This window comes from Choloepus didactylus, chromosome X (assembly GCF_015220235.1).
Source record: "Choloepus didactylus isolate mChoDid1 chromosome X, mChoDid1.pri, whole genome shotgun sequence".
NCBI lineage: Eukaryota > Metazoa > Chordata > Mammalia > Pilosa > Megalonychidae > Choloepus > Choloepus didactylus.
Window position 1 is genome coordinate 121,789,070 of NC_051334.1, and position 18,175 is coordinate 121,807,244.

Here is an 18,175-nt window from a genome sequence, read left to right on the forward strand (position 1 = left end):
TATAGCAGAGAAGATGGCAAAATATTTTGAGAGATAAATCCAAAGGGCTTTGCTTGATATGAAAGTGAAGAAAAAGGTACTTGAAGAGGATGCTGAGGCTTAGTTTGAGTGGTTGAATGAATATTCATGCTTTTAATGAAGATCGAGAACCCAAGGAGAGAGACAGGATTGGGAAGGGATAACAAGCAACTTGGCTCAGCCCACAGAGCTTGTGAGGGACCCCTGGGTACTAAGTGGAAAGCAAAAGTCCTACGGAGATGCACTGCCTTTTTATTTGAAAATGACAAGGAAATGAAATAGGGAAATGTACACCTGAATGCAGAAGAGAGAAGTGCAGATGAGTCCAGGAAGGAGCCACATTCTGCAGCGTTCAAACTCAGTAAACAAACGTGGAGGCTGTGAATTTGCACTGGACCTTGCAACTACCGTCTGTGCAAGGAAGCTTGTTGGATCGGAGCATTTTGCAGTGCTACTGCATGCGATACTTTTAAGATGGCTACAATTTACAGTTGATTAGCCTGCATAGTTGAGTTGCTCTTTCAAAAGATTCTATGAAGGGATTATTTCTGTGCCCAAAGAGCCCCCAGTGAATAGAGGGCTGCTTGCAGCTGTAATGTGAATTCCCGGGCCTCCCAACACTGTGCTCAGTGAAGCAGATAAAGCAAAGTTAAAGGAGCATTTAGTTCTTCAGAATACCAGCCTTAATAAGTATCTTTTTGTGGAAGGATTTAGGAGGAAGGGCGGGTTATCCCTAGTGCAGGCATTATTTCCCCACACAAAAACGGAAAATGTGCATACAGTGGGATGTAAAAAGCCAAAACTCGCATCCCCCTCCCCTCACCCAGGAAAAGTTGCTGAGTACACGCTCCCAAGTGGGAAGGCATGAATCTTCGCAGCTTCAGCATCCCGGGCCATTGTGAAGGTTCTCTGGGGAAACGGGGCCCATTCAGCTGCAACCGACCAAGTTCAACCTCTTGGTTGTGAGAACGCGGCGCTCACTGCCATCAAAGCCCCACCTTGGTCAGCCCATGGAGCTGGGGCGCAGGGCCCTGGGGAAGGGCAGGCAGCCCCCCTTTCAGGCCCTGCAAGTCTCCCACCCAGCCCCTGAGAAAAGTCTGTGCAAGGCTGAACCGGGGCCAGCTCGCCACCATCACCGTCCCCCCGCCCGGTGCCTTCCACAGATCTTCCTGAAAGCAGCATCCCTTATATGGAACTCAACACCGAGTCACATGTAAATGAAGTGCATATTGGTTCATAAGGAAGTGCCACGGGATCCCACTTTTCTAACCACCAAATTTCTGCTAAAATTGCATTTTTCCCAACCTAACTTCAAACGTGAATATTCATATTCACATGCACTGAGCATCAGTGTAATAAAACAAGCCTCACATCTGTCTCGAGTGACAGTTCCATTGCAGTAAAGAAGTTGAAATCCAGTTCATCAATCTCTCTATGCTTATAATTTTCAACAGTGACCCCCATAACTAAGGCAGATAGAGAAGGTCCTTCAGAGAAATCAACATAAACACTTAACACTACTACTACTAATAAAAATAGTAATAATAATAATAATGAGAGAGAGTGACAGAGAGGAGAGATCTTTACAAAATACACTTTAAAGTCAGTTTTTCCCCCTCACAGATTTAATAAATGAACTTACCCACATTGGAAGCTATGCTCTGAAAAGGCCAAAGTGAGAGCCGTTCTTTCTTTATTGTGTAGGTTTAAAGACTATTCTTTGACCTCTGCTATTTATGACCTGAGAGTTGTGAGGAGCCAGCCCAGCCCCCTGGCCTCCCATGGCACACACAAATAAAGGCACCTCCCCCTTCTTCCCCTTATCTCCTTTCCCACCAGAAACTGTTTATACCGCACTCCCTGTTTTTATCATTTACATTTCCTCTTCTAATTTTTGTTGCCCAGTTACAGCCATTACCTAATTCACTAGGGGCTACCACTGCCCCTGCCCAATGAAATTGTGGGAAGTAATCGTTACTTCCCAGCTGAAACACCTTCATTATGAAGCTAGTCATCTTGTCCCTTCATTTTCCTTAGCCACGAAATTGTGGATGAAATGGCTCAGGAAACCAAGCAACTCATCTGGGATCATTTGCATTACAAGACGGCACCAACCTAGTCACTTATTATTTTATGAATTTATGTATTTATCTATGACCTTTGTTGCTCTTAAAGTGATGCAAGACAATTTACTAAGAGCCATATGATACAGCCAGATAATAAATCTTAAGTGGATGACAAAAATGAGATAAAGGGAAATAAAAACTGGGACCAAAAAATAATAATAGACTGAGGGATAAAGCTAGTTCCCCATATACACGCTATTAATTTCAATACCCACATTAAGTTAGGCTATTTTAGTTATTTTTTAGCTTTCTAGTAGCCAATTCTCACAGAAAGACAGTATTAGTTACAAAACTTACAGATTTTATAGGCTAAAAATCCACCAGTTTCTTAAGGCAGCACAATTAGCACTGAGAAAGCTACCAGAATGAACATCTCCCCAAGTTTCCTCCTAGAGAAGATGGCACACAGTAAGGGACCAATGTCCTCAACGAGTCTTCAGAGGAGCCTCAGTGAGGAGGTCTTTGAGATCTTTTCTAGGAACATAGCACAATACAGATCCGCAGCATTGGAACACAATGTGATTCAGTAAAAGTGCTTCTTTAAAAGACTATCTTGAAAAGGCAAAGACACATGGTTTAGTCTTATAACTACAGAATAGATTGGAGCACATCTGGAAACCATACAGTCATCAGGCCTATATAAATATTGTTTTTCTCTGAGGGCTTTTGGAACCACAAGGAAACAGTGAGTTTGGTATTTCATTCCAGGAGGATGACAGGTTTGTTGACACTTAATTGTCATATCACAGTCATCAAAATTGTTGTTTGGTCTGACATCCCCTGTAATTAAAGGTCCTAACAAGGGCATTTTCCAAGGTAGACTATGCACAAACACAAACTGGATTTTCTAAGAGGAATTTGTGTCTGATTAGGTAGAATAACTACCAGATCATCTTGCCAAGGATTACCTAAGGGACACAGTCAACATGATGGACACAGAAAAGTACATGTTGACCTCTAAATTCCATGAAAGTTTCCACTTCAGTAGAGCATGTTTTGACCATGTCTCTCATGGAAGTTGGAACACAGATTTAATGCCTGCACATTCTAGTCCACTTTGCCGCTGAAATCCAATGCTGTCTTATTTCCAAAACATAACATCCCCCAACCTCCAGTCACTTTTGGTGCTTTCTGCCAGTTGAGATCAACCCGCAACATCTTCAAACAATTGGTGGTTATCCATGCCTTCTGATGAACACATTACAACTTCTAAACATCTGTCTGACCATAATCACCATGTAAAGCATCTTGACTCAGATGTTTTTCAGATGTTCAGAACTGATTCTCTTCCTAAAGCCACTTTGAAGGAGCCCCTTTTCAATCATGAACCAAATGAAAGCCTTTGTTTGCATCGTTTTCATCAGATGGAAGGAGAAATTAACAGTAAGCGGTTAGGATGACTAGGATAAAGGCTTATAGGAGGTGCCTTTTCCCTTCCTGATTTCTTTCCTTTGATGTTTACAGAAGGTAGACTTGCCTTTCACACGCATAAAATGGAGACGGAAAATAAAAAATGGATTGAGCTATTAACATGTCATGTATTGGATGCAAATCTAAATAAAAATCTGTTCTTTTCCTTAAACACTGATAGTGCTGCTTGCTTAGCAGGAAGTTTTGTGCCTTCTTTTGCAGAAAGACTAGTTTCTAAGCTAAAAGACCTGGAATGTTCTGGCTTCCAGGCTAATGATCCCCCAAATGCACACTAATATATTTGATAAAAGTTCCCAGCGTGAGAGCACAACACTTATCATAAGAATGACAGCCCTGGGGGGAAGCAAGTCTCAAACCCCAGCTTAGGCTACCTTCAAAGCTGGAGGCTCAAATTAGAACTGTGAGCTCGCCCTCCAGGGGGCTGTGCCAGATGGAAGGGGCCGCAAATCTCTGATTGTTCAAATCATTAACTCACCTCTCCACCTGCAGGATTCCTACAAAGGACCGGATGGAAGCCTTCCATAGTTTCTCACAAATCTCAGTGCTGATCCCCTTACCATTTTGAAATGGTGCTTTGAAGCTGCATTTATTTTTTTTTCATGTTATTGTTTCACATTCCCACTTTTTCCCCCATTTTTGCCTTTTACAGCAGAGATGATGCCCATTTTAATGTTAGTGTCCAGCAATATTGGATGGTGTCTTTATAAATGTAAAGACACCTTCACTGGTGCCTGCTGCTCATTTAATTTTCAATTGCACATAGACTGAGAAATGCCAAGAGGTCTCCTTTAAGGACCCTCTCGGTAAGCATGGAGTACCCAGGCTGACCAGGAGGTCTTGGGGTTCTCAAACCATACCCTTTACTGACAGGATATAGGATCCTTGGAAAAATGTGCATTTGACCATTTATTTTGATCATGCTAATATAATACTGTATGTATAGGTTGCTTTTCGAGAGGACACTAGATGGACCTTCACTCTAACAATTTATTTTCATATACATTCCATACAACTTTTAGTTCTGCCAATGGTTTAAGAAAATAATAGAATATGTCTATCTCTTCTCTACCCTGTAACATCCCATCATATTTATTTGCTCTTGGGAAATAATGGCATGATGTTTACTCATGTAAATAAACCTGCTGGTATCCAAAATAAAGGGGAATTAATGATGCCATCTGAAAAGGTTTCTACAAGAAGCCAGATTCTCCAGTGCCACAAACTTCCCATACTTCTTTCAACAGTCACTGTCGACAGTGGCTTTACCTACGAAAGTTGTAACTCCCTAAAGAGATCAGCCCTAAATTACCAAGCCCTAAATTACTGCTTTTCAGCACATGCGCTGAAAACCAAATGGGAAATGAGTCAAGAGAGTGAGTTACAGCATGCAAAGGGGACAGGGCAAGTAGGCTGGCTCCCAGTAGACAGGCAGGTTGTCACCAAGTGTGTCATTCATAGACTTAAGGTTTGAAAGGAAACTCAGACTAAGGCTAAAAGATCATTTCATTTAAGTAAAGACATGGCTCTCGTGCAAATATGAAATACACACTTGTCAATGATTTTATCTAATTCAGTAAATATTGAGGGAAAAGTGATATGTTAAATAGGTTCAAAGGAATATTCCAAGAAACACAAATATATTTCTATGTACATTTATACCTGTATACATGCATATGCAAATAAAAATGCTGGAATAAATTTACAAACAGATGCAAAAATCCTTTGGAAGTGGGGCACACATCAATTGCAGTTGCACTGCAGTGGACACAATTCATTTGCATTTCCATGGACAAGAACCATCTGCATTATTATTGGCTTCCTACCACTTACAGAGCAGGGAAATAGCTCAAAGACAACGAACACCAGGATAACCAGGAAGGGTGCAACAGAGGACACCCAGTCAGCTTTGTTTTTGCCCATTTTGAAGTCTTTGACAACTTTCCTGACTCTAATAATCACATTTTCACATTGAAATTTCTAGATTTAATTGGAATTCATATGTTTTCTTACTATTGTTTACTATCGTTTCACTCAACAAATGCTCACAGTCGATGATGTTCCAAGAGTTGTGTCAGAAACCGTTCACTTTTGTTCACGTTTGAGTACATCGACATATGCCTTTGTACTGACAGGTGGATGCAATTTTATTGTTTTGTTTTGGGTTTGCACATGTGAATGCATGGAAGGGAGGGCAGCAAACTACGGCAGCAGGCCAAACCTCCCTGGGCTCCTGCTTTTGCACAGCCTGTGAGCTAACGATGTTTATATTTTTAAATGGTTGGAAAAAATAAAATTTCATGGCTTGTGAAACTGAACAAAATTTAAATTTCAGTGTCCATAAATAAAGTTATACTGGAACACAGTCATGCCCATCCCTTTATGAACTTCGCACAGCTGTTTCTATGCTACAACGGCAGGGCCCAGTAGCTGCGACAGTTACTCTGTGGGTTGTAGGGTCAAAAATAGTTCCTATTTGACCCTTTGCAGAAGTTATTTGCTGACCCCTGGCACAGAGCATGGTGCTTAAGGGAATTTTACTTTGAAAACAAAACCCACTAAGAAAAGACATATCCTTAATCTGGTAAGTGGTTCATTAATGTATCTTAACTACTCCCCCTTACTAAATAGCAGGATATCCTCCCATCAGCTCAAGTCTCTGGTCAAATGCTCCAGAATCATCCCTAGGTCTTCAGTGAAATTATGTCTAATAGAAAATGGAGAGTCAGCAAACTACAGCAGCAGGCCAAACCTCGCTTACCCCGTCACTGCCTTGGGTGTCAGATTCCTCCACTGGCAATAACAGGGTCGCCGTGCTGTGGAGGATGGAGCCACGGTCAAGTCCTGTGGGCTGAACACATTTCTAATCTGGATCTTTGAAGTTATGAGGCCAAATGGAATTGGGGCAGGCCTTACTCCAATATGACTGAAGTCCTTCTAAGCAAAAGAAATTCAGACACAGCCAGTTAGGAGAAGCTGGTGAAGGAGACAGAGTGCCCCATGCAACAGAGGCCAAGACGCAAGCCAAGGGACCCCACGGACTGCGGCGAGCTGGCACTGGAGTGATACAGCTTCAGGAGAAAGCAAAGCCGGCGGATATCTCAATGCTGGACTCCCAGCCTCCAAAACCCTGTGCCAATACATTCCTGCTGCTGAAGCCAAGCGGTGGGTGCTGTTTGTCATAGCAGCCCTAGCAAACTAAACCACCTGGAAGGTTTCTGAAGTATTTTCCAGCCTTAGCAGTCTTCCTTCTGTCCTCCCAATGTCCTGTGTCACCCATGTCCTCCCTTATGCCACTCCTCCAACTCTTAACCTAGCCTGAAGATCCACTCATCAGTGTCTTGTTTGTCCACTCATCAGTGTCTTGTTTGGATCAGTATCTTCCTTGGTGGTGCCAATCAGTGATGCCAAAAGAGTGACGTGGAATCACCCCGAGCACCAAGGGGACAGTACTGAGTAAGTTACAGGACTTGAAAGACGAGCTCCAGGTCAATGAGCAGAAGTTGTAAAGGATGTGGCTAGTTGCACGTCCCCAGTAGATGGAAATGAGTGCAGAGGACTGTCAGAATGGCAGAAAGAGTTAGAGTGGGGCAAGAGTTGGGGGATCAGCAACAAGATGAGTAGAGACAGACCCCAAAACACTCACAATCAAGGGGGAAAGGTAGAGGAAGGGGGTGGTTATATAGCCAGCATCCCATACTGAGGACTCTTAAAGGAGGCTGCATTAATGTTTTAAAACAGATGAAGTAAATGCTGATAAGGATTTGCTCAGCAAACCAAAAAGTAAAGAAGCAAAGTCTAAGTGGGCTTGTTCACCCCTCAATCGCTTGGGCCTAGTACACAGTAGGTGCTCAATAAATATTTACTGAAATGGAATTATTTCAACTCCCTTAGAACAGGCAAAGTAAATGTATTTAAAGAGAATGTAAAGCTAGAAAAGTAAATGAAACACCTAAACAGCCCCCATTAAGGTATATGGAAAAAAAAATAGGAAATTTATATTATGTTTGGTGTGGAGTAATATGTCATTTAAGAGAAATATTAAAGGTTTTTAAAATAAGGTATACTGTTAAAATTGGACTAGCTTAAAGTTACCCTTAAAGGAAGTTTCACAATTTGTTAGGGTATTTTACTAACAAATTAGGGTATTTTATTTTGTTCAAAAAAGTATTAGGATGGCTTAGATTAAAAATTAAGATAAATTTATTAGACAGATTTAGATAAAAGAAAAATGCATCTTTTTTTATGCAGAAGGCATGTTTTTACTTCCTTAATTAAAAGCGTAGATGATCCTATTATTTAGTTACTAGTATAAGAAAAGTGCTAAAAGACAAATTTTAAAGGTAATCACTTTTTTTTTTTTTTTTTTTAAATCATCATTTTATTGAGATATATTCACATACCACGCAGTCATACAAAACAAATTGTACTTTCGATTGTTTACAGTACCATTACATAGTTGTACATTCATCACCTAAATCAATCCCTGACACCTTCATTAGCACACACACAAAAATAACAAGAATAATAATTAGAGTGAAAAAGAGCAATTGAAGTAAAAAAGAACACTGGGTACCTTTGTCTGTCTGTTTCCCTCCCCTACTTTTCTACACATCCATCCATAAACTAGACAAAGTGGTGTTTGGTCCTTATGGCTTTCCCAATCCCATTGTCACCCCTCATAAGCTACATTTTTATACAACTGTCTTCGAGAGGTAATCACTTTTTGATACAAGCCAATTTGTATTTAAAGTTTGCCCATAATCATCACAGACTGAAACTTAGCCAAAATGTCCATTTTGCATACAGTTATTTTGGAGCAACCAAGAGCCTAACGTGTCCTTGCAGCATGAAAAATTACATTAACAGAGGAACTTTTGAGAAATCCATTCCTCCTGGCACTTACTATGCATCCCTAAATGAAGCGGAACCAGCAGAGTAAGCCATCTTTGGCCTGCATCTTTTGACTTCCCAATGGTTAAAAGGAAGATAAAAGCAAGCAAGGGAAGACATGGTTCATCTGCTAGAATTGAACCACCATTTTGTCGGGACATCATACAATTCAGAGAAGCCATGAAAGTGATGCAGAATCACCCTGAGAACCAAGGGGATCAACCACCAAACTTGAGCAAGAGATTTTCCATAATATGTTATTGTTCTACAATACTTAATATGTGTGGTGTGCAATGGAGAAAATCACCAGCTTATGATTCTACCAGAACTCAGTTCAAATCCAATTTTTGGTAGCTGCCACCACTTACTAGCAGAATGACGTTGTAAGAAAGTCATCTGGGAAAGGATATGGTGGTGTCAATCACAAAGTCAAGATGAAGTTCATCCATGCCTAACAAGTTCATGTTCATATAATAGAAAATGTAAAATAACATTTAAACAAAATAGGAAAGTATTTCTTTCTCTTGTGCAAATAATTTGAGAATTTCAGGGTTGGTAGTGGGTTCCACTGTATCAAAGACCCAGGTTCCTTTTAGCTTTCTGTTGGGTTACTGTCAGTCTGGTCTCCAGACTCAAGGCCACCTTAGGGTCCGAGATGGCTGCTGGAGCACCTGCCATAGATCTGCATTCTGAGTAGCAGAAAAGAGAAACATGGGAAGAGCAAAAATGTTGCCTCACCCAGCTAAGTTCCTGAGCCCGTATGGATGTATTATGTCCCCCAAAATGCCATGTTCTTTAATGTAATCTTGTGGGGGCAGATGCATTAGGTATTAGTGTTGATTAGGTTGGAATCCTTTGACTGGGTGGGTTTGATTGAAATATTTCCATGGAGATATAGGCCCCGCCCATTCAGGGTGGGTCTTGATTTAATCACTGGAGTTCTATAAGAGGGCTCACAAACAGAAGGACCTCAGAGCAGCTGAGAGGGACATTTTGGAAATGGCCACTGAAAGCAGACTTTTGCTGACACTTTGGAGATACTAGCTGTATTAGTTAGGGTTCTCTAGGGAAACAGAATCAATGAGAGGTGTCTCTGATTATCAAATTGTAAAAGTGACTCACGCAACTGTGGGTACGCACGAGTCCAAATTCTGTAGAGCAGTCAGCAAACTGTCAACTCCAAGGAAGATGTCCGATGAACTCCTCAGGAAATGCTTCACTGGGCAGCCGAGGAAGAAATGAAGGTCCTCTATCTGTCTCGCTTATAAGTCTTCAACTGATTAATTGGATCAAATCCAGCCAATTGCATTCTCTCATTGTGGAAGGCGCGCCCTTTGGTGAGTCATCAGTCACAGCTGCAGTCAATTGACTGATGATCCAATAAACCAGCCTGTTGGTTTATCAACCAGCCTCAAACTTCCTGACAGCAATTGTTAGGCCAGTGTTTGCTTGACCAGACAGCTGGGTCACCTGGCCAAGTTGAGACATGAACCTAACCATCACGCTAGCCCAGTGTTTGCTCCAGAGAAACTAATAGAGGACAAAATGCCCCAAGAGCAACATTTAGAAGTACGTACAGGAGCTGATAGAGGAGCTGGAACACAACCCAGGATCAGCAGATGCCAGCCACATGCCTTCCCAGCTAACAGAGGTTTTCCAGACACCACTGGCCTTCCTTCAGTGAAGGTATACTTGTGTTGATGCCTTAATTTTGACATTTTCATGGCCTTCAGACTATAAATTTGTAACCAAATAACCCCCCTTTAAAAAAGCCAATCCATTTCTGGTATTTTGCATAATGGCAGCATTAGCAAACCGGAACAGTTCCCTTTAAGGAAGCATCTGGAAAGTTCTACACAATATAATTCTACTTACACTTAATTGGCAAGAAATTAGTTAGGTGGCCATATTTAGCTGCAAGGGAGCATGGGAAAATGTGGATGTCTAACTCTAGGTCGCAATGTGCTTGGCTGAGAAATGAGGCTTTTAGGTAGTAGAGAGAAGGACAGACAAGATTAGGTGGCAAAGAGCAATTTATCTCACCTACGTTAGAGCCTATAGGACGAGAATAAGAATTCAGGTACATAACAAGCCCCTGGGAAAGTGTTTGGTATATAATAGGTGTTCAATAAATTTTATGTTCATTGTCTTCCATATAACAAAGTAAAAGTGTTGAGAACAGGAGCCTGTTCTTAATTTCTTTGTAACCTCCCAGATGCCTGGACCAAGGTTTCTCAACCTCAGCACTATGAGCTTTTCGGGCTGCATAGTTCTTGGTGTGTAGGATGTGTAGCAGCATCCCTGGCCTCCACCCACTATTCAACAGTAGCAACTACCTCTCACTCAGTGTGACAACCAGAAAGGTATCCAGACATTGCCAAAAGGCCCCTGGTGAGCAGAACCATCCCAAGATGAGACCCATGGCCTAGACCCATGCTAGACAAAATGTCGTGTCCGTATCATCCAGGGACTGACTGGCACAGCAGTTAACGATCCTTGTCTCACAGTGCTGATTTCATTCTGTGAAACCCAGCACAGGAGCAAGGAGAATTTCCCAGTGAGTAATAAATAACCATGCTAAAATACATAGATGCAAGATGGACTTACGTTTTTCTTTTGTCCTGAAGGTAATGCAGTCATGATGCAGACTTGGGGAGAAGAAAAATGTATGGGCCTCTTCCATTCAATTATTCATTTATCAAAAATATATGTTGAACAATAACTGTGTGCCAAACACCATTCTATGCTCTGGGGCCACCACAGTGAACAAAAACAACAAAGTCTGTGCCCCCAAGAGGCTTTCCTTCTGGTGAAGGAGACAGACTACAAGCAGCTCGAGGAGTAACCATATAATGTCCTGTAGGTAGGTGGGTATGGACAATGAAATGCACCCATGAGGGAGGTGAATGGGAAGGCATGGCCTAGAAGGGGGCGTTTGTGCCGAAAACAGAGAGGAGAGGGAGTTAGCTAAGTGCCTCTCTGGGGCAGCAGAAGTGCAGACGGAGGGAAAAGAAGTCCAGCCTGGAGGAGGAGGAGGAAGATGAGGAGATGAAGTTGGAGAGAGGGTGTACAAAAAGACAGGGCCACTGAAACTAAGGGTGAGACTTGGAGTTATAATCTGAGAGACATGGAAAGCCATCATCAGGTTTGAGGTAGACAGTGGCATGATCCGACATGTTTTGAAGGCATCTCTCCAACACTCATGTGAAGATTAGATTGTTGGGGCAAGAGCAGAAGGTGGGACCTCCAAGAGGGAAGTTCTTGGATGAGTCCAGCAAGGAACGATGGCAGATTGGATGGGGGATGGGGTGGGGCATGTAGCTGGGGAGAAGCTGTCCTACTTTGGAGCGATTCTGAAGGCGGGCTGGCAGGCTTTGTAGATGGTATCCAGAAATGAGGAGAAAGCATGCAGTTTCTATCAAACATTATGTAAATGTTATGCTTTAAAGTATATAACCAGAAAACTGAATCATCAATATCCCTCTGAGTTTTGTTTTTTTTTTTCCTCCTCTCGTCTGTGTCAAAAACTGTTGAAAATGGTTTAAAATTGTCGATCACTGTGCAATACAACCTAGGGGTGAGGGATCCAGACTTCCATCCCACTCAGCTGATTTGCTAAGTGACTCCAATAGCACCAGCTGTATGCTGGTGACCAAACCTCCCCATCTGTCAAACAGTTACCCTCACTTGCCCTAACCTTGTTAATCCCAGGATTAAGAGGAAAGCCCACCTAGTACTTCCTCAAACCCAAAGAAATGCAAACTGTACTCATCTGTAAATTCATCCAGTTGTGATAATACCCAAAGGAGAAAACTTTCCATTAATATGCAGGATTCACACCCAAGGATTTGGACTAACGACAACCCTTAAAATTATGTCACCTTAGTAATATATTCCAAAGTTTTTGTTGGAGTTAGCTGTGGCTTATCGATTTGTTCTTACTTTCAGGCAAAAGGAATTGATTTCCTTTGTGAAATTCACAGCTTCTCAAGCCAGCCTTGGTCATTCAATTACAACGTATGGTTTAACAATCTGTAATCCCTTGAGGTGCAATTTTCTTTAATTAGGATGTTTAAAAATCGTTCAAATGAACTTCTATTCAAATTCTTTTTAAGTTTATAAAGGAATCAGTTTCTTGCTAGGATAAGGAGAAGTATCATCCACATCACAAAGCACCATCCATGTAATCTGCACCTACAACAAAATTGGACCAAAACCACGATTTATAAAATTCAGTCTGCCTCATCACCTTGCTTTTTTATATAAAGAGAGCTTTGCCTGCAATGATGACATAAACAAGTTACCCACAATTCCAGCTGAAGAACAATTAATAGAATAGACACCAGCAAATGTCTTATCAGAGCAAACGCTTACGGTATTCTGCAAAAAGATCAGAATAAAAGGATTGTAAACCAGATGTTTCATTTCTGCCCAGGACCTAGAGTCAGAGGTGAGCAAAGTTGAACTTTGCCAAATTTAAGTCACGTTTACATAAGAATTCTGTCCAATTTTTAATAAGAGTCATGTGCTTTGAATGACAGGATGCATGCCTGCTTTTAGGACTGTATCATTCTAATGAAGTTTTCTGTATAGGAATATTATTCTACAATCACTTACTTTGAAATAATGTGTTTGAAAGACCTCTCAAAATAAAGATGTGCTTCATAAATGTGCTATTTCAATATCAATATTTATTCCTCAGATGAAATTTTGGTTATAAAATAAAGGAATAATACACTTTTAGGCCTAATAGTAGTGTCCATGAAATAAATCTCATTGAACAACCAGCATAATCCCAAAAGTTCTTACAATATTTTTGGCAAGCTTTATAAACTTTATTCATACATAAAATCTGACTATAAAACCTACTTTTAGACTGGAGTTAAAGGACAAACATATATATAATTTATAAAGATAGTGATGTTTTGGGACTGAGGTAAAAAATTAAACATATGAATGAGTAAAATGACAAAGTTTAGAATATGTATGTACAGTAAGGTATACTCAAAAATTGAAAGCCAACTGTTTAATTAAAGAATCAAATTATTTAACCAGCAATTCCTAAAAATAAACCAAAACTACATGCAAAATAAATGAGGTGTAAGTAGATTGCATTCAATCTTCAATTTTTCCTTCAAAAAATGACGAAGAAAGTACGGAATAAAAAGAAAAAGAAGATAATGTATAGAAATATTGACATATATGATTGTGATGCCAGGGGATTACAGGATTATATATATGTGATTAAATGGCATGAAACTGTGTGCACATCCTGCACCAATGTCAACTTCCTGGTTTCATACCATTCTATAATGATGTAAAATGTAGCCATTCATGGAAACTGGGTGAAAGGGACAGGTGATTTCTCTGCACTTCTTTGTTTCTTTGCAGGTGTGCTGGTTTGAGTGTATTGTGTCCCCCAAATGCCATTATCTTTGTGGTCTTGTGTGGGGCAGGCGTTTTGGTGATGGTTGGATTTGCTTGGAATGTGCCCCACCCAGCTGTGGGCAATGATTCTGATGAGATGTTCCCATGGAGGCGTGGCCCCACCCAGGCTTCCATGAAACTATCATTATTTTGAAATAAAGAGGTTTTTTTTAAAGTGATACGTATGTAGGAAACATACCTTAGAACATTGCTTGTGATTCTGGCACCAAACCAGGGAACCATTGTTCTGCAAAAAGAAAAGAAATATTAACCCATTAAATATTTTTCTAATTGAATATATACATACATGTATGTATGTACATGTGTGTGCATATGCGTGTATACATATGTTTATATGTGTATTTGTGTAGAGCTTTTAACGGAAGACCAATCTTGCAACCCTGTTGGTTTCTCTTTTAAAGAGCAAAGTTGATTCTAACATAAATGCTCTTTTGCCATTAACTTCATGATATAAACAAAAACACAGAAAGCAATAAAGTTTCCAAGCTGACTATGTGGCGTCTCATGGTGTACTAAGCAATGTAATAGCAACCAGTAGGAAAATGCATGCTAGAAGCTTCCTCCTCAGTAAGTAGTTTTGGTAAATTTATAAGTTGAGCGTCCTGGAGTTGTGTTGGACTTCAGCCAACACACAGTGATAAGAGGATGAGCTTGGGAGTCAGACCCTAAGTCCCTTTCCTTTTCCTGGATGTGCGATGTTGGACAAGTTACTTTATCTTCCTGTGCTCCTGTTTACCCACCCGTAAGGAGAACACAGCAACACCTAATGCGTGAAATCACTGGGAGGAGTACATGAAATAAGACACGCAGACATTTGCTCAGTGTGTATCAAAACCTGGGACTAGGATTTATTATCCAAAACATCAGAATTTCTTCTTGGGAACCTCTGATTCCACATGACTAATATTCTGGTCATGATTTTCCCTTGGTTGTGATATTTTAGGTCAAATAGTGATAGAATGGGGTTCTTTGGTAGCTAGAAGCAACCATCACCTAATAAATCAGATAAATGCCTTGGCCTCCAGTTCTCTGAAGTTCAAGATTGGAAATACAATAAAATAACTTGTTTCCCATGTTTCAACCCCTAAACTTTTGATTTTAAAAGCACCAGCATGAGTAGAGCAGTAACATTTTTTTTCCAGTTTGGGAAAAGAAAATTGAATCAGTATCTTCCAAAAATATTTTTATAACTGGTTTGAGATATACATCACATAACATAAATTTCAACTTTTTTAAAATGTAGAAGTCAAGGTTTTTCAGTATCTTCAAAATCACCACCAGGATATAATTCTAGAACATTTCCATCATAACCCCAAACCCATTATCGGTCATAACCCATCACTACTGCTCCCAGCCCCTGGCAACCACTAATCTACTTTCTGTCTCTCTGAATTTGCCAACTCTGGATATCCCACAGAAACGGAATCAATGTATAGTCTTTTGTGCCTGGCTTCTTTCACTTGGCATCATGTTTTCAAGGTCCATCCAAATGGCTGTGTGCATAAGGTCTTCATGAACTTTATTACCCAATTCCACTGTATGGATATACCTCTTTTTTTTTTTTTTTTTATCCATTCCCAATAACGTATCTTACTTTGCCCAAACCCACTACATAGATTTTGATATACAGAGTTAGAAATTTTCCTCTTATATGTAAAAATCTTTAGCCTGGAAGATCATATTCCGCATTAAAGCTTTCAACACCTATTTCACATGGCCCTCACTCTCCTTTTCAGCCTTAATTCCCAATAATTCCTATGCATACCTGTGACTTTAACCAAAGTGTTATCTACCGTCTGACCCCCTACTGAAAACCATGCACCATCACAGCCGGGGCCCTCACCTCTCTCTACATATAATGTTCATTTCCAGACAAGTTGTGGGGTTAAGTGAGATCTCGCAGGGCTTAAGTCAGAAGAGCAAAAAGATTGGGCAGAGGCCAAAGCAGACAAAAGGCAGGCCGACGGTACAAAGCAGGAAGCAGAATTTCCAGATTGGTATTTTACAAAAAGAGTCAATGGCTTGGTGACCAACCCAACGTTCACAGGGGATTGGGCAGAGTGAGGGTCCCAGCTACACAAAGCAGGGGTCAGATACTGAGAAGCATATTCTGCAGAAGCTGGGAACAGGGTCAGAGGCAGCTTTGGAGACAACTGCCTTAGTGATAACCACCTCAACATCTTGCCTGGGAGGGGGGTTCCCTGCTTACTCTGTGCAAAGTGGGCTCCAACCAGGGCTCACAGAGCCCAGGTCTGCCCAAGCATCCTGTGCCCCGACTTGAGCCTTCTGTGGTCTTCACTCAGAGCTCCTGATGGAAAGCAGGGAGGTTCCTTTCTCAGAAACCCAGAGCTGCCGTGGATGGACTCAGGCCCTGGAGCCTGGGCCAAGGCCAGTTCCTGAAGGTCTAATTCACCAGATCATTATCAGAGGACCTTCACCTTCCTGGAGTCAGGTCAGAGGGTCCTGCTCCTTGGAGGGTGTTCCAGTTTGCTAATGCTGCTGTTATGCAAAACACCAGAAATGGTCTGGCTTTTATAAAGGGGGTTATTTGGTTACAAAGTTACAGTCTTAAGGCCATAAAGTGTCCAAGGTAAAGCATCAACAATGGGGTACCTTCACTGGAGGATAGCCATTGACATCCGGAAAACCTCTGTTAGCTGTGAAGGCACATGGCTGACATCTGCTTGCTCCTAGGTTGTGTTTCAAAATGGCGTTCTCCAAAATGTTGCTGTTGAGGTGTTTTGTCCTCCCTTAGCTGCAGATCCTCTTCAAAATGCCACTCTCAGTTGCTCTGAGCTCCTTCTGTTTGTCAGCTCATTTAAATGGCTGCAGTGACTTAATTCAGACCCACCCTGAATGGGTGGGGTAACATCTCCATGGAAATTATCCAATCAAAGGTCTTGTCCACAGTTGACTGAATCAGATCTCCATGGAAACACCAAAGGAGTTCCAGTCTAATCAACACCAATATGTCTTCCCCCACAAGACTGCATCAAAGAATTTGGCTTTTTCTGGGGGACATAACACATTCAAACTGGCACAGAGAGGAACCCCAACACGGGCTCAGCTTCCAGCTCCTTCCTTTTCAGTTCTTTCCTGGACAGCTGTGCAGAACCTCTGGAGGAGATAAGGGGGACCTTAACCCCCCCTTTACCTGCCTGCATCATTCATGGGGAATCTATCACACCTTCTCCTGCCGTAGGACATATTTTCTTTGATCTAAGTCTTAGCTCCCTAACCAGAGTGTAATCCTGGAGAAACAGCTTCCAAATTCTTCCTCAGCTCTCTTTTTCACACAAGCAACTAGCATAGTCTTTGGTTCTTACACAGATGGCACCTTGGCCAAAAGCCATGCAAGGGTGACTGGGACTACAAAAGATGGCGTGAAAATAGCCACCCACCCCCAAATTAGTGGTTGACAAACCACCACTAACAGGTTAATACGCCTTTCGCTTTTATTCTAATTATTACCAATATATCTTATTACTGTTTTAATGATACTATTGATCACATCTATGGGACAAGTGGTGCCTTCCATGTCATACATATCCTCCCCACATAGTCATCACGTCTAAAGGCACAAGTTTCATTTAACCATTTTACAGGCAGGAACTCTGAGTCAGAAAGCCAGGTAAAACATTGATAGTCATGAAGCCAGTGATGAAACTCAACTGGGAACAACACAAGCAGTTAAACACAGAGGTGAGTATCACAGAGTTTTAAAGGTGCCCCTAGGTTGACAGTCTTGGAAGGGGAGGTGAAAATTGGTCCTGGCTGGAAGGGGCAGATCAGATGAGGGGCCAACACAGAGAATAGGAGAGGAGATTGAGCAAACTGGTAGGAAACAGATTACAGTGGACTTGGACTTATCTCTGAAAATAAAAAATTATTATTCAGTATATATTAGGCAGTTAAAAACAAAAAAAGGATTAGGACCGAGAAAAATCCTGTTGGCTTCCATTTGTTCCTTTCAACTAGAAATAAAATGGCAAAACCTCAAAAATCGATTAAGCCAGCAACGGCTGCCTTCGGTGCCCAGCCTCCACTTCCCCGTGAAAATCCCCCTCCTTGCTCCGGCTGACTTCTCCTCCTGCCCCGAAACTCAGTGCCCTCCAGACTCCTGGCTCCCACACCTGTCAACATGAGAAAGGATCCAACAGGCCCGAGTCCACCAGCTGAAGTACTTATACTTTATTAGGCATTAGTTTCAATGCAATACCTCAGTCAAGGCATTTTCATTTTGAGGACATTTTCCCAGGAAT

General features: G+C 41.4%; 1 protein-coding gene across 4 annotated transcripts in view; it reads right to left on the minus strand.

Moving 5' to 3' along the window:
* ANOS1 (anosmin 1) overlaps positions 1 to 18,175 on the minus strand; it is a 205,124-nt gene that overhangs the window by 152,365 nt on the left and 34,584 nt on the right. For 3 of the 4 annotated variants that reach the window (XM_037822310.1, XM_037822313.1, XM_037822311.1), the window contains exon 2: positions 14,092 to 14,139. The exons of the other annotated variant lie outside the window; for it this stretch is intronic. In XM_037822310.1, the coding sequence (XP_037678238.1) occupies positions 14,092 to 14,139 (48 nt within the window). The remainder of the gene's footprint in view (positions 1 to 14,091; positions 14,140 to 18,175) is intronic. 4 annotated transcript variants of the gene reach the window in all.